This window comes from Hyla sarda, chromosome 4 (genome assembly GCF_029499605.1).
Source record: "Hyla sarda isolate aHylSar1 chromosome 4, aHylSar1.hap1, whole genome shotgun sequence".
NCBI classification, from domain to species: Eukaryota; Metazoa; Chordata; class Amphibia; order Anura; family Hylidae; genus Hyla; species Hyla sarda.
In genome coordinates, this window is record NC_079192.1 from 144,705,904 (window position 1) to 144,719,466 (window position 13,563).

Below are 13,563 nucleotides of genomic sequence, written 5' to 3' on the forward strand. Positions count from 1 at the left end.
GCACAGAGCCCCGCCTGGCCTCAGTGCACAGAGCCCCGCCTGGCCTCAGTGCACAGAGCCCCGCCTGGCCTCAGTGCACAGAGCCCCGCCTGGCCTCAGTGCACAGAGCCCCGCCTGGCCTCAGTGCACAGAGCCCCGCCTGGCCTCAGTGCACAGAGCCCCGCCTGGCCTCAGTGCACAGAGCCCCGCCTGGCCTCAGTGCACAGAGCCCCGCCTGGCCTCAGTGCACAGAGCCCCGCCTGGCCTCAGTGCACAGAGCCCCGCCTGGCCTCAGTGCACAGAGCCCCGCCTGGCCTCAGTGCACAGAGCCCCGCCTGGCCTCAGTGCACAGAGCCCCGCCTGGCCTCAGTGCACAGAGCCCCGCCTGGCCTCAGTGCACAGAGCCCCGCCTGGCCTCAGTGCACAGAGCCCCGCCTGGCCTCAGTGCACAGAGCCCCGCCTGGCCTCAGTGCACAGAGCCCCGCCTGGCCTCAGTGCACAGAGCCCCGCCTGGCCTCAGTGCACAGAGCCCCGCATGGCCTCAGTGCACAGAGCCCCGCCTGGCCTCAGTGCACAGAGCCCCGCCTGGCCTCAGTGCACAGAGCCCCGCCTGGCCTCAGTGCACAGAGCCCCGCCTGTCCTCAGTGCACAGAGCCCCGCCTGTCCTCAGTGCACAGAGCCCCGCCTGGCCTCAGTGCACAGAGCCCCGCCTGGCCTCAGTGCACAGAGCCCCGCCTGGCCTCAGTGCACAGAGCCCCGCATGGCCTCAGTGCACAGAGCCCCGCATGGCCTCAGTGCACAGAGCCCCGCATGGCCTCAGTGCACAGAGCCCCGCATGGCCTCAGTGCACAGAGCCCCGCATGGCCTCAGTGCACAGAGCCCCGCATGGCCTCAGTGCACAGAGCCCCGCATGGCCTCAGTGCACAGAGCCCCGCATGGCCTCAGTGCACAGAGCCCCGCATGGCCTCAGTGCACAGAGCCCCGCATGGCCTCAGTGCACAGAGCCCCGCATGGCCTCAGTGCACAGAGCCCCGCATGGCCTCAGTGCACAGAGCCCCGCATGGCCTCAGTGCACAGAGCCCCGCATGGCCTCAGTGCACAGAGCCCCGCATGGCCTCAGTGCACAGAGCCCCGCATGGCCTCAGTGCACAGAGCCCCGCATGGCCTCAGTGCACAGAGCCCTGCATGTCCACCCAGACTTCCTGTATTTGGTATCATTACAGATATACACAGGCAATAGCCGCAAGGTCAGAAACAAAAAATGTAAAAACACCCATATGTACCCATAATGTTACTCTCTCCATAATATAACATGTTTTTGCTAATGACCGGTACACTTTACAGGCTACTGACAAATCCACGCCAATTTGCTTCAACTTCATTTGCTTCCTAATTGTATACAACTTTCTAAATAGACAAATAACTTTCTAAATAGACTTAAAAATGTCCTAGAAAACGTGCAGAACGAGGGCATCTCTGTTAGGGCCCTATTATACAGGGTCATTCTGCCTGAACAAGCCAATATCACATTTGTATTACAGCCAGCACTCAGCCATCGAGCAAGCAGACCCTGGTTCACCAGTTCATCACTTTATTCTGGCCTGATAAAAAAATAAAAAATAAATCTCTATTTCTCAGATGTAATAAGGGATGTGCTGTTGATGAATGATGAAAGCAGAGGGCTGCACAAATGATCCAGAGTTCGTTCATGCAGCCCTTGACAATAGTCAAGTCTTGTTATAGGCTTAGTAAAAAAGTGCGGTTCTAAAAGAATTATTCTTGTTTACATGTAGTAGACAAAGTGAATAGGATGCTGGGAAAATAATAAACTTCTTCTAAATCTCTATCAATCGGGACTCCCTTCTATGAACCAAAAAAAAATAGTCTGCACCGTAAAAATTGTAGACTAATGTGGTCATTCCATTTATTTAATTGGCTGCCATGTAATACATTTTCCCTGCAGTAAAGCAAGTAAATAACTAACTGCTGCTTCCCTCGACAAAATCAGCTATTCACTTTGGGGTTGCCCAGAACAGAACCCGAGAGAACTAGATACCTACTCTAGCAGTCACATTCTTATAGGTGATGTCTGTAATGAGACAATCCCTTAAAACAGAACATATATATATATATATAGTGATATAGGTGGATTAGGAAATGTGTCGTAACGGACACAGTAATATTTAATAGGTAAACAATAAAGAAATCTAACAGTACATACCAGTCATTCGTTTAGCTTGTTCCTGGATTAGAATATTCATTTCTTCCTTCTCTTTTTTCAATAATGTGTTCTGTTGTTTCAGTTCAGACAGCAACTGCAAATTCAAGCAAAAAACTCAACTCTTTGGCACAATAAAATTCTCATCTCAGACTATGGCCGACAAGTCACAAACTAATGTTCAATTTAGCTAATGGTGAAAAACAGCAACAGAGCATGAAGAAAATTTGGACTTTGAGAACTAATACTAGAAAAAAATTAAAAATAGACAAAACTACCAAGTGTGGAGGGGGGATAACTAAGCAAGGAATTACTATTCTGGACTCTTCATGTATGTGTGAGATCATTATAGATCAGAAAAGAGCCAAACTGTTTACTCACAAGAACAACTCAGATCAGGCATCCAAGCAGATACAGTTTTGATCAATATGTGAATTCATAAATGACTTGGTCAAATAACAGGTTATATTTTGACTAGTACTATTTTTCATGCGCACCGTTTAGGTGTTTCCCATCCTCTTCCTCTAAGAGCCCTTTTAAGACAGGCCAAAGATGACGAGCGCCAATAAATTATCTCAATGGTCGGCCAACGTTTACTGAGCCTTCACAAGGCTTGATCAATCGTGAAGCCGGGGCAAATAAATAATCCAGTGATCTAAATTAATAATTGTTGGCCGCACATCACCTTTTCACATAGGGCGATACTTTAAATGGCACAAAAGATTCAATCAGCTGACGAACGACCACTGTTCATTCATCGGCTAGTTACTAGCCCTTGTACACAGATGACTATAGGGTTCTTATGAACTGATCAGTGTGTAAAATGGCCAAGTAGAAGAAGTAGAACTGTCCATTACATTGTGCATTAATCCGGTCACCATTAGCCACTATGCAGTAAGATATAGACCTCTATTACAAAAACTAGATGTAACAAAATACTAGTCATAATCAGTTGCCCATTCCCAAATGTGTTTTTAAGATAATTTGGCTTTTTTACTGAAAATCTAACAGATCAGATTTTTTTTAAGATGATAATCTAAATAACGTTCTAAGGCTGAGTAGTAGTTGTGGATCATTTAAATAAGGATTATTTATAAAGTTTTATATTCAAAAGGAGTTAGTTCTAGTCTCCATAATACTTTAACTGGTTAAATTCTTCTAAACTGGTCCTCCAGAATCTACCTGCTCAGTTTCAGTTTTATATTGGTCTGCATTCTGCTCAATCTTCTTCTTTTCGTTCTGTGTCTGGAGCAGATCTTTCCTCAGCTTGGCTAACTCCTCCTGGAGGCTCATCACTCGGTTTGTGGCATTTTTGGCCTCTTCTTCAAATGGTTTCAGGCGGTCAACGTCACTTCGTAGCTTATCTTTCTCCGTATTGTAGGTTATCTCTAGATGAGTCAGCCTCTCCAGCAAGGACTTGTTGTCCTTATTCTGTAAACACAAGAGAAAGAATGATCATATCAAATAACATTACATACAGCACAGTGTGCAGCAGCATGACTGCTCTATACTGTGGTGTTACCTGTTCATCAATTCTACGCTGCATTTGCATGATCTTGTTTTCCATGCCATAGTTGAGTTTCTTGTAATGTTCAACAGAACGAGCTTCAATCTTCAATTTCTTCAACTCCCTTTTGGCCATCATCCTGCGGTAGCAGCACTGCAGGTAGACAATGGCTTCCAAGCTTCTCTTGTAAGCCTTACGAGCCAACCAGCCGCGAACGTGCTTCTGAATGATAGTAGCTTTGTGTACCCTCACCATCTAAAGATTGATAGTGACGGCCATTAGTAATTCCATACATGTCACAATATAGAGACCATAACTAGACCCAAGTATAAATCACACTAACACAGCTAGTACATTAGCATTGTACATTAGAAAATGTATTGTAATTGGCTATTAACCTGAAATAAGTTGCACCAATATGGGGTTCAATGAACATCAGTCTAGTCATCAATTGGTATCCATTGGACGTATGAAAACCAACTATGCTCAATGTACACATAACAAAAAAACACAAACGTATAGTAACTTGTTGTCCGCACAGTCCATTATATTATTCTCTTACCTGCTGATACCTCTTTCTGGCTGCATAACCCCGAAGATATGTCTGAAGTGACAGTGTAACAGACCGTATACGGCGATACTTCTGGCGAACCACATACATTCTCTGAAACTTCTGTATAAGAATTGCTGCTCTGGTCCTGCGCAGGAACTGGGCAAGACTGTACGGACAAATCACATGGTTAAAGAATCCTTATAATTCTTATGAAGCAAAATGCAAGCTCTCAATAAAAGAAAATAGTAGATACACTCACCATTTGGCCTGGTATCCTCTAACATATCTCTGAATGCAGATGGCTGCCTTCTTCATGCGGAGGTACTTCTTCCGTAAAAGCCAACCACGTATTGTCTTCTGGATCCGGATGCAGGCCACTCTCAACTTGTCAGCTCTTATTTTCTCCAAATAAGCTACTTGCCCAGCACGGAAGAAGATTTTTGTTTTACCAAATTGATATTTGTCTTGGTCCTGATTTGTGAAAGAAGATCCTTTTTTATTATTATTGTATAATATTTATTATTACATATACAGTGTCAAAATATCAGACAACATGAAGTTTAACTATGGCAGGTGAATAATCATTATTTCTAGGACACTAAAACTATCTGTTGGAACACAGGTAGCACTTGAGCAAAGAACCAAGCTGAAAAATTCTTCCTAGGCTTCAGGTAGTTTTTTTTATATGCTAATTAACCACTAAGTGTTCAAACTGTGAAAGATCTAACACAGTTTGGACCAGGGGTAAATCCTCCTATTTGTGGCCAACTTAATTACTAGCATCAATGTGCTTCTACGACAAAGTGTTAAACTATATTACACTGTGGTGACATATTGGAGGAGACTAAACTGCATGTATCAAAAAGCTGGTGCAATTTAGGCAACAAAAATGGCTTATTTGACTTGCAACTCATTTTTTGTGTGTTCCAGACAGTTTTGTGCCACAATAGACAAGGGTGTGTGGCGTTTGGGAAAATGTACTATTGCTTAAAGGTGATGACATGTAACAGAAATATGTCAAGTAAGAAAACTAGATAGATTATGTAAACATTGACTAGACAATCTAAAGATGCACCAGATCTTTAAATAGCTTGAGAAACTGCATTTGTAGACTGTCTAGTCTAAATTGACACAGTCTATAAATTAGATTTTATCTCCCCGTGTGTGCGGGATTTGACCTGTGATCTGGCACTAGACATACAGTATTCTCATATTAGCATGGATATTTGATTTTTCTATAAAGCTTCTTGTTAAATATTTTGTGACTTATTTAACAGAATCCATTGATATACTTGGCCTATTACTGTATGTATTGTGCCATGCTTAAAAAAAAAAAAAAAAAAAAAAAAACTGTATATATGTATATACGATTATGTAACCTCCTTTGGTTTTGTTCTAACTTTCTATTATACAACAACATACACCTAATGTGGTAAATAACCAAAACTGCCTGTGCCCACTTTTAGGATGGGGCCTATCAGTAGACTCTCTATGTTCAAACATAGGGGGCAGGTTCCTTTACATATACTAGAAACTGGATCACTCACAAGACCACCAGACCGGAGACTGACTACTGTATTGGCATGTAAAATGTGTAGTAAAGCCAAGTCTGTGCTGGGCATGGAGGCTATTACTACTTTATTCCAACCTCCCAGAATTTTTCTTGTTTGGGGACTGGTAATTCTGGGAGCGTAGAGGGGTGGTCCAATTGAGTCAATTATATGTCAACTTCGTATCTAAATTGTTTGTTCAGTTTTAAAACAACTTCTCACATGCCCTATCGCTCTATCACATGCCTTCCTTTACCAGTGCTTGTAACTTTGCCATTTTACTGAGGTACATGCAGGTTAAGGTTGTTAGCTGTACACCCCTGCCTCCCCCTCCATTGCAGTCGGTAGTTACATCACTGTAAGTCATCTCCTGCTTATACAAGGGGTTACTTGATAGATACCATCTATTACTCAGGGTCAGGGTCAATGAAAAATAGTCTACTTACTTAGGTGATTTGTTTACTGATGAGTATGTGACTGTCCTATCTTACACTCCTCTGCTCTCCCTATCTGAAGCTGGTTGATTGTCTCAATTGTTTTTACTTCATAGGGTATTTAAACCCCCCATAATTTTGCATCTGTGTTCTGACTCTTCGTGCTCTAGATGCGGGCATGCTAATGCTACCTTGGCTCCACATGATCTGGGATTTTCCCCTACTTAGTTAATTTTGTCTTCCTACCTTATGGAACACAATTACCCCTGACTCCTAAGTACTGTGTGTTGGGCCTTATTGGTTGTACTGAAGAACCAATGGGTCCTGAAGTGGGGATCCTACAAATCTTGCATTTGGCATGTAAGCTTGTTGGCTCAATACTGGATTTGTCCTTCATTATGTAGTTTCCTAGTAGGGTGTGCAATATAGTCTGCCCTTAGAAGGGCATTTAATAAAAAAAAAATGTAACGCATCCAGGAAATTTTGGTCCATGTTTAGAGGTTACAGTTACATTGCTTGTATGAAAAAAAGTGAAAACCCCAATAAAAAGATACCTGATTAAAAAAACAAAAACTGCCTGTGCTAAAAATCTGTTGTACATGACTTGTTTCATATTTTTTAACACACTTTTTTGCTTTACTCAATATTAGGAGCAGAGCTTCAATGAAAAAGCTTGTAAAAATATGCCAACTAGTACATGGTGCAAACTCAGACTAGACAGATTAAACTGCCAGCAACACTAGAGGGAATTTTTATTTTTATGTGACCCCCAGCAAAATATATATATATATATATATTTTAGTATCCAGATAACCACTTTAAATTAGACAATAATATGCTTCACCTATTCACTTAGATTCAACATACCACAATGAGCTTCTCCAACACGTTCTTGCAGGTTTGCCTCCAGTCACTGAGGACATCTTTTTGCTTCATAAGAACCCGGTATCGACTGAAGAACTCTTGATACGTCCACCTAGCACAAGAGAGGAGAGGCCCTGTCAATTCAGATAGGCTAGCAACAGTCTTTTCACTCTCTGGTAATAAATGTAAGAAAACAGGCTACGGACAATAAATAAAAGCACAGTTACCCATAAACATGCAATACATATTTTATAATATATATATTATATTCATTTTTGTTTCATGATAATGCTAAGATCATAACATATACATTCCCATAGGTAATTCACAACTCTAACAGCCAAGCATACATAACCTGATATGACACAATCCATATAAACACAACCGCTTACCTAGATGGGAATCCTGCCGCGCTGATCCTTATAGTTTCCAACACACCACAAGCTCTGAGCTGCTGGACGGCCCGTTTTGAGTCAAACCTTATAAAACCAAAATCAGAAGAATCTAAGCACAAAGCAAACACCGCAAGGAATTAGTCTTGCTTTAAAGGGGTACTCCAACCCTAGACTTCTTATCCCCTATACAAAGGATAGGGGATAAGATGCCTGATCGCGGGGGTCCCCAGTGGCGCCCTAGACATCCGGTGCACAGAGCAAGCTTCGCTCCATGCCAGATGACTGGCGCTGCGGGGCAGAGGCTTGTGACGTCACAGCCACGCCTCGCTCGTGACGTCTCAGCCACGCCCCCCTCAATGCAAGTCTATGGTAGGGAGCGTGATGACCGCCACGCCCCCTCCTATAGATTTGCATTGAGGGAGCGTGGCCGTGACTTCACGAGCCTCTGGCGCTGCACCCGACACTCTAAACAAATGCCGGGTGCAACAGGGAGATTGCGGGGGTCCCCAGCGGCGGGACCCCACGTTCAGACATATTATCCCCTATTCTTTGGATAGGGGATAAGATGTCTAGGGGCGGAGTACCCCTTTAAATAGCCATCACTGAGCTATGCATTATTCCCTGCATCCAGAAGACAGTAAAAGTAGGTCATATCTTCTACCGTAAAGTTTATCTGTTTCTACATCAGTGAATATCTACAGTCATGTTAGATCCTGTGAGTGGTGACTGGCCTCTGTGTGAACCGAAGCTCTAATGTACTGTACTGTTACCAGCTGGGCGTTCACTTTTTAGATTTAATTCCTTTCCACAAATTCAATTCAAACATTCTAAACTTAAAACAAGTGTATTCAACTGGTTACAAACTAACCTTATCCTGTGAATTTAGCTCCCTCCATAGAAAGGCATCACATAATTATCCGTGTATAAAAGATCAAGTGATTTTACTTAACGGATGTTGTTCCCACAAATGAAATGATACTTCAGCCAATCCATTATATTTTGTAATGAACGGACTAGTGATCTAGAAATACAGCAGCTTTTACCAGAAGACTGCTCACTACTAGCTACAAACAATCCATATCCTGATGATAGAAGGAGTAGTAAAGGTATGGGCACACTGAGTATTTTTTTTGGCATCAGATTATTTGACAAAGAATTTACTTGAAACATATGCATGGAAACATTCAGATTTTAGCTGTAGATGTTTTGTTGATTTGGTCTCCCAATGTATGAAGGGGAGAATCAGCGTCAAAAATGGTCAAGTCAAATCTGCAGAGAAAAAAAATAATACATGCCCACGGTCGCATATCTCCCACCGAAATCACTGGGATGTGGATTTCACGTGGATCTTGAACTTGTGTTGCAATCCAACTGAAAACACAATGGGGAGGGATTTATCATTAATGACTGTGGTACACGAGTGCATTTCTTTCTTGTTGTGTATGTGCGGCTGTGCGACTAATTTATCAAAAGTTGGACAGCCGATGATAAATTTGGCGCAGCCCCTCACGCCTTGCACAAACTCATGTACCACAGTCAAAATTCTAGTGAGAGCTGTGGAATATGCAATCCATAGCTCACTGGGATACGCATGCGCAGTGGCCTCTCTTCTCTTGTGGCCTCTCCACCAAGTTGCTGGTTGGCTGGAAGGCACAATGTTGAGTTGCCGAATTTACCGGCATCCTCACTATGCCGCACTAAGTCAGCCCTTCATTGGTTCACTCTCACCTAGTGGAGCGAGAGCCGGCGGGTCACGTGAGCACTCTGCTATTGCGGCGAGCAGAAGGCTCACGTGACCGCTTAACACCATTGCCTGTGCCCAGTCATTTTTGTAAGTATGGTCCCTGACTGCCATTGATTTTCGTCAAAAAAAACTTGCATGAAACTTTTTGGCTGTGTGGTAAAAAGTTGCGCGGAACGCACATGCGCCTTTTGTGCGACTTTTAACAGCAAAAGAGGTCAAAATTGCTTGATAAATAAACCCCAATGTGCATAAGACCTAAGCGTTATTCAGTTATTAAGAATATATTTAGAAATTGTTGTTTATTTACTGCACAGATATAAAGCAACAACAGCTACTTACGTGAAGGGATACTTTACGTCATTTGGCTTAATACAACGTACATAATGAGGGGTTGTAGCATTTAGTGTCTCCATCAGCAAATGCAAAGAGTTTCTAAACTGAAATGGAAACAATAGGCTCATAAGCTAAAGAGGTGTCTGCACCAAAACTTATAACTTACATTTATTAAAACAATGGAAAAAAAATAGTCAAACATCATTTTGGCATACTGGGAAAGCCATATAAGGAACCCAGAACATGTTTATTCTATTTATTTAAAAATTCATTTTTTTTTTTTTTTTACTGTAATTTTAGATATTTTAAAAAGGTTTTAACAATACATAACAGAGAAAATCAAGTCAAGGAGACGAGCTTGAAGTCACAGAAAATATACAGTCAGAACAAACACAAACCACATTGACAGGCCAGTGTTATGGGATACAGCAGATTCATCAAACCAAATACAATGAGAGTACTAAAAAGAAACCAGGAACATTGCATTCAGATTAAAAAGTCATTTTAAAAGTTTACCTGGTGTCCGACTGTTTTCTTATGTTCTTTACTAGCATGTTCAGGCTTTGGTTTACGCAGACCTGTACGGGATAGGAGAGTACGACCTGTGGGAGCAGTTGAGGTTGGGCTTGAGGACTGCTGATGGTCCTGGAACAGTTCTGCCAGCAGCTTAAACTAGGATTACAAAGAAAAAAAATGTTCTTAAAATCCATATGGTAAACACCCATTGTATAACAGTAAGTAAACAAATAATTTGATGTTAGAAAATAAAAAAAGGTAACATCAAATTAGGATCAGAAATCATATTAGGCACTGTTCATACGTCATGAGATCCATTTTTACAGGAAGCATGATGGCTCCGTTATGGTCTGTTTAATAATGGGTCTACCAGGTTTCCTACAGTTTTCAAATCTGATTTAAAGATACATGGAAATATGAAAAACGGAAGTGTGTACAGTGCCTAAGAAGTGAGTATCATTAGAAGCATAACAGCATGCAGTTATAGAATGACAGGTTAAAAACATTGTTAGGTTTAAAGGAAACAAATTATCCACTGAATACGTGATACTGTAAATATATGATCACCGGGGGCCCCATTACCATCATTAGAAAGAGAGTCTCCCCTGCCCCTCCTCTCCTTCTATCTGCATGAGTTTAACTAGAGGGACATGCTCCCAGACACTCCATTCAAAGTCTGAAGGCCTGGTGGGAGCAGCCAAGTACAGTGCATGACACTTAAAGGGGTGCTCCACTGGCCAGTGTTCGGAACATTTAGTTCCGAACGCTGTGTGAGTGCTGCGGGGGTCTGTCATGCCCCCTCAATGTAAGTCTATGGGAGGGGGCGTGGCGGATGCCACGCCCCCTCCCATAGACTTGCATTGAGGGGGCGTGGTCGACCCCCGCAGCTCCCACACAGCGTTCAGAACTAAATGTTCCGAATGCTGGCCAGTGGAGTACCCCTTTAACCTCTTTTAAAGAGGCTAGCTACTTTGAACAACCCATTTTCGATAAAATAAGTTTCTTAAAGCGTGTTCCATCTAAGCTATTCTAAGCTATACACGCCCTTAACTAAGAATTGTAGGGTGTCTATGTAATGCTCAGGCATGTTGTGTCCTCCAAAGTGAAATATGTCTTTTTGTGGCCACTATCGTCTGGCTAATAGAGGAGGGATATTTTTCTGAGACCCCCTAGAAATTCATTCTGCGGTATCTGTACTACTTATTAAAGTTTTTCCCAAGTCCCTGACATGTTACAGAGATACGTCAAAAGTTTTGATTGTTATTTAAGTAGATTTAATTGAGGGTGTATCTCTTCACTCTATATAATTCTTTCTCAGGTAGTGAAATGGATACCTTAGTATTAAAATCCTTTTTCTTGTGGACATCATGTCAGATGGTTATCTATGAGTTACGTTTTGTTAACTACGTGTATACTACTCTGAGATATGCAAATAGTCCTATATATCACATCCTATTTGAATTATTGACCGCTATTATGGATAATTTGTTTCTAATACCAATTCCCTGAGAATTGCTATTGATTATTTTTATTTTTTTTCTGTTATTGAAAAAATTGTAAAATCCTATAAACAGTTTTATATACAAATATATATATATATATATATATATATATATATATATATGGATTGATTGTTCAGGGTGGTCTCAGTGATCAGACCCCCAATGATCTCTGAATTGAGCATGTAGTTAAGTACTTTACTCCCTGACCCGCTGCCTATTGTATCTTGCAGCACAAGATGTGTTTTATTATAAGTCTATAGAGCGGTCTATAGAAAAAGATGGAAAAGTCAACAAGCTGGGGAGTAAAAAACCTAACCGCGCTTCCCCCAGCTCGTGAAGGTCTGATCACTCTGACCCAAACAATCAAAATGCTTGACATGGCTCTACAACATGTCAGACATTTTTTACTAATGATAGGGACACTTTATAGGTAAAAGATCACTTCCGCATATAATATAGGACAAGCCCTCATATGTTGGTTTGTGGGAGTTAGTCTATCGGGAACCCTGCAAATCCTGGAGTGGCTGTAGAAATGGCCAGTTGTATTGTTGGTAACTGCAATACTGTTCTATTCCAAACAACATGTCCACCTTCTGTCATAGGAAAACTGCATTAAAATATACCACAGATAAATTCTCTATAAATTGTTAAAGGGGTACTCCGCTGCTCAGCATTTGGAACAAACTATTCCAAATGCTGGAGCCGGCGCCGTGACATCATAGCAGCCCCGCCCTCTCAATGCAAGTCTATGGGAGGGGGCGTGACAGCCGCCACGCCCCCTCCCATAAACTTGCATTGAGGGGGTGGAGTGTGATGTCATGAGGGGGCGGGGCTATGACATCACGAGCTCCTGGCGCCGGCTCCAGCGTTCGGGACAGTTTGTTCCAAACGTTGAGCAGCGAAGTACCCCTTTAAGTAACTTTGGAAAAATTTTGTGTCGTTAACTTGCACAGATTTTGAGATGTCTAATGCTAAACTAGGAACTTTGCTGGTTTCCTGCTCCGGAGTGTAGAGCATTGTGGGAGTTTGTATGCCAGTTTAGGAGTTTCCTGGTTTCAATGAAAAAAAATGTAATAAATATGTAAACGAAAAGTTAATCCCCTTTCTAACACCCTTTAAGTTTCGACTGATTGCGAACACAAGAATACATGCAGAGGCTGCAAACCAATGCATAGCTAGTCCTCATTTCAGCTAAAATTGCTACAACTGCATCAAATGTAGACAATGCTCCAAAACCTAAACTGGGTGGACTGCAAAGCTGAAATGTTGTAAAAAACTTTCAGAGATTTGTTCACGTGCTGCTGATGACTTCTGCTCACAGACCATCACTTACAGTATCCACTGCTCAGCTGAGGACATGACTAGTTTTCAGCCTCTCTGTATAAACAAAGTTCCCACTCAGCAAACCAACATCTTGAAAGTGGTAACAAAGAAAAACAAAATATATTAGAAAATTGCATAACCAAGGCTCAAGTCCTGCAAGAACGCATGGGTACAGAGTTCCTGCCCTTTTTTTTCACAGCAGGAACCTTGTTCCCATTAGTATAAGTCCTGCAGGACCAGCTTTTTGAGCGAAAATCTTGGGTGAGTTACCACACTTTTTTCCCAGGACTTGACCCCCTGTGCAGCATAACCTTTTGTTCATATTGTGATCGTTCCCTAGTGCTCTCCTCTCACTTTACACTTATACACAGCCTGAACGACTCACTCTCTTCCACTGCTGTGTGAACTCCCCTCTGCTATCTACACTCAGATACAGTACAGCCTGTGTGATCTACCCTCATACGATGACTTGGATGCCTTCATATCTCATTACATTCTGTGGGCTCTCTCTGTTCTCCTGCTACTTTGGTTAGCCCTATTAGATATCCCACCATAAAACAAGAACCATTCCTGTAGATCAGCACTCATTTACAGAGCCTATTATAAGGCTCAACAACTGCATGGACAGGGGTGCACGAATGATCG

General features: G+C 42.3%; 1 protein-coding gene across 2 annotated transcripts in view; it reads right to left on the reverse strand.

Moving 5' to 3' along the window:
- The window catches only part of MYO5A (myosin VA), a 198,946-nt gene that overhangs the window by 58,259 nt on the left and 127,124 nt on the right, over positions 1-13,563 (reverse strand). For both annotated transcript variants that reach the window (XM_056572329.1, XM_056572328.1), the window contains exons 15-23: positions 10,094-10,249; positions 9,584-9,681; positions 7,498-7,584; positions 7,109-7,217; positions 4,517-4,728; positions 4,267-4,423; positions 3,720-3,959; positions 3,380-3,628; positions 2,201-2,294 (exon numbers count right to left, since the gene is read on the reverse strand). In XM_056572329.1, coding sequence (XP_056428304.1) covers positions 2,201-2,294; positions 3,380-3,628; positions 3,720-3,959; positions 4,267-4,423; positions 4,517-4,728; positions 7,109-7,217; positions 7,498-7,584; positions 9,584-9,681; positions 10,094-10,249 — 1,402 coding nt within the window. The remainder of the gene's footprint in view (positions 1-2,200; positions 2,295-3,379; positions 3,629-3,719; positions 3,960-4,266; positions 4,424-4,516; positions 4,729-7,108; positions 7,218-7,497; positions 7,585-9,583; positions 9,682-10,093; positions 10,250-13,563) is intronic.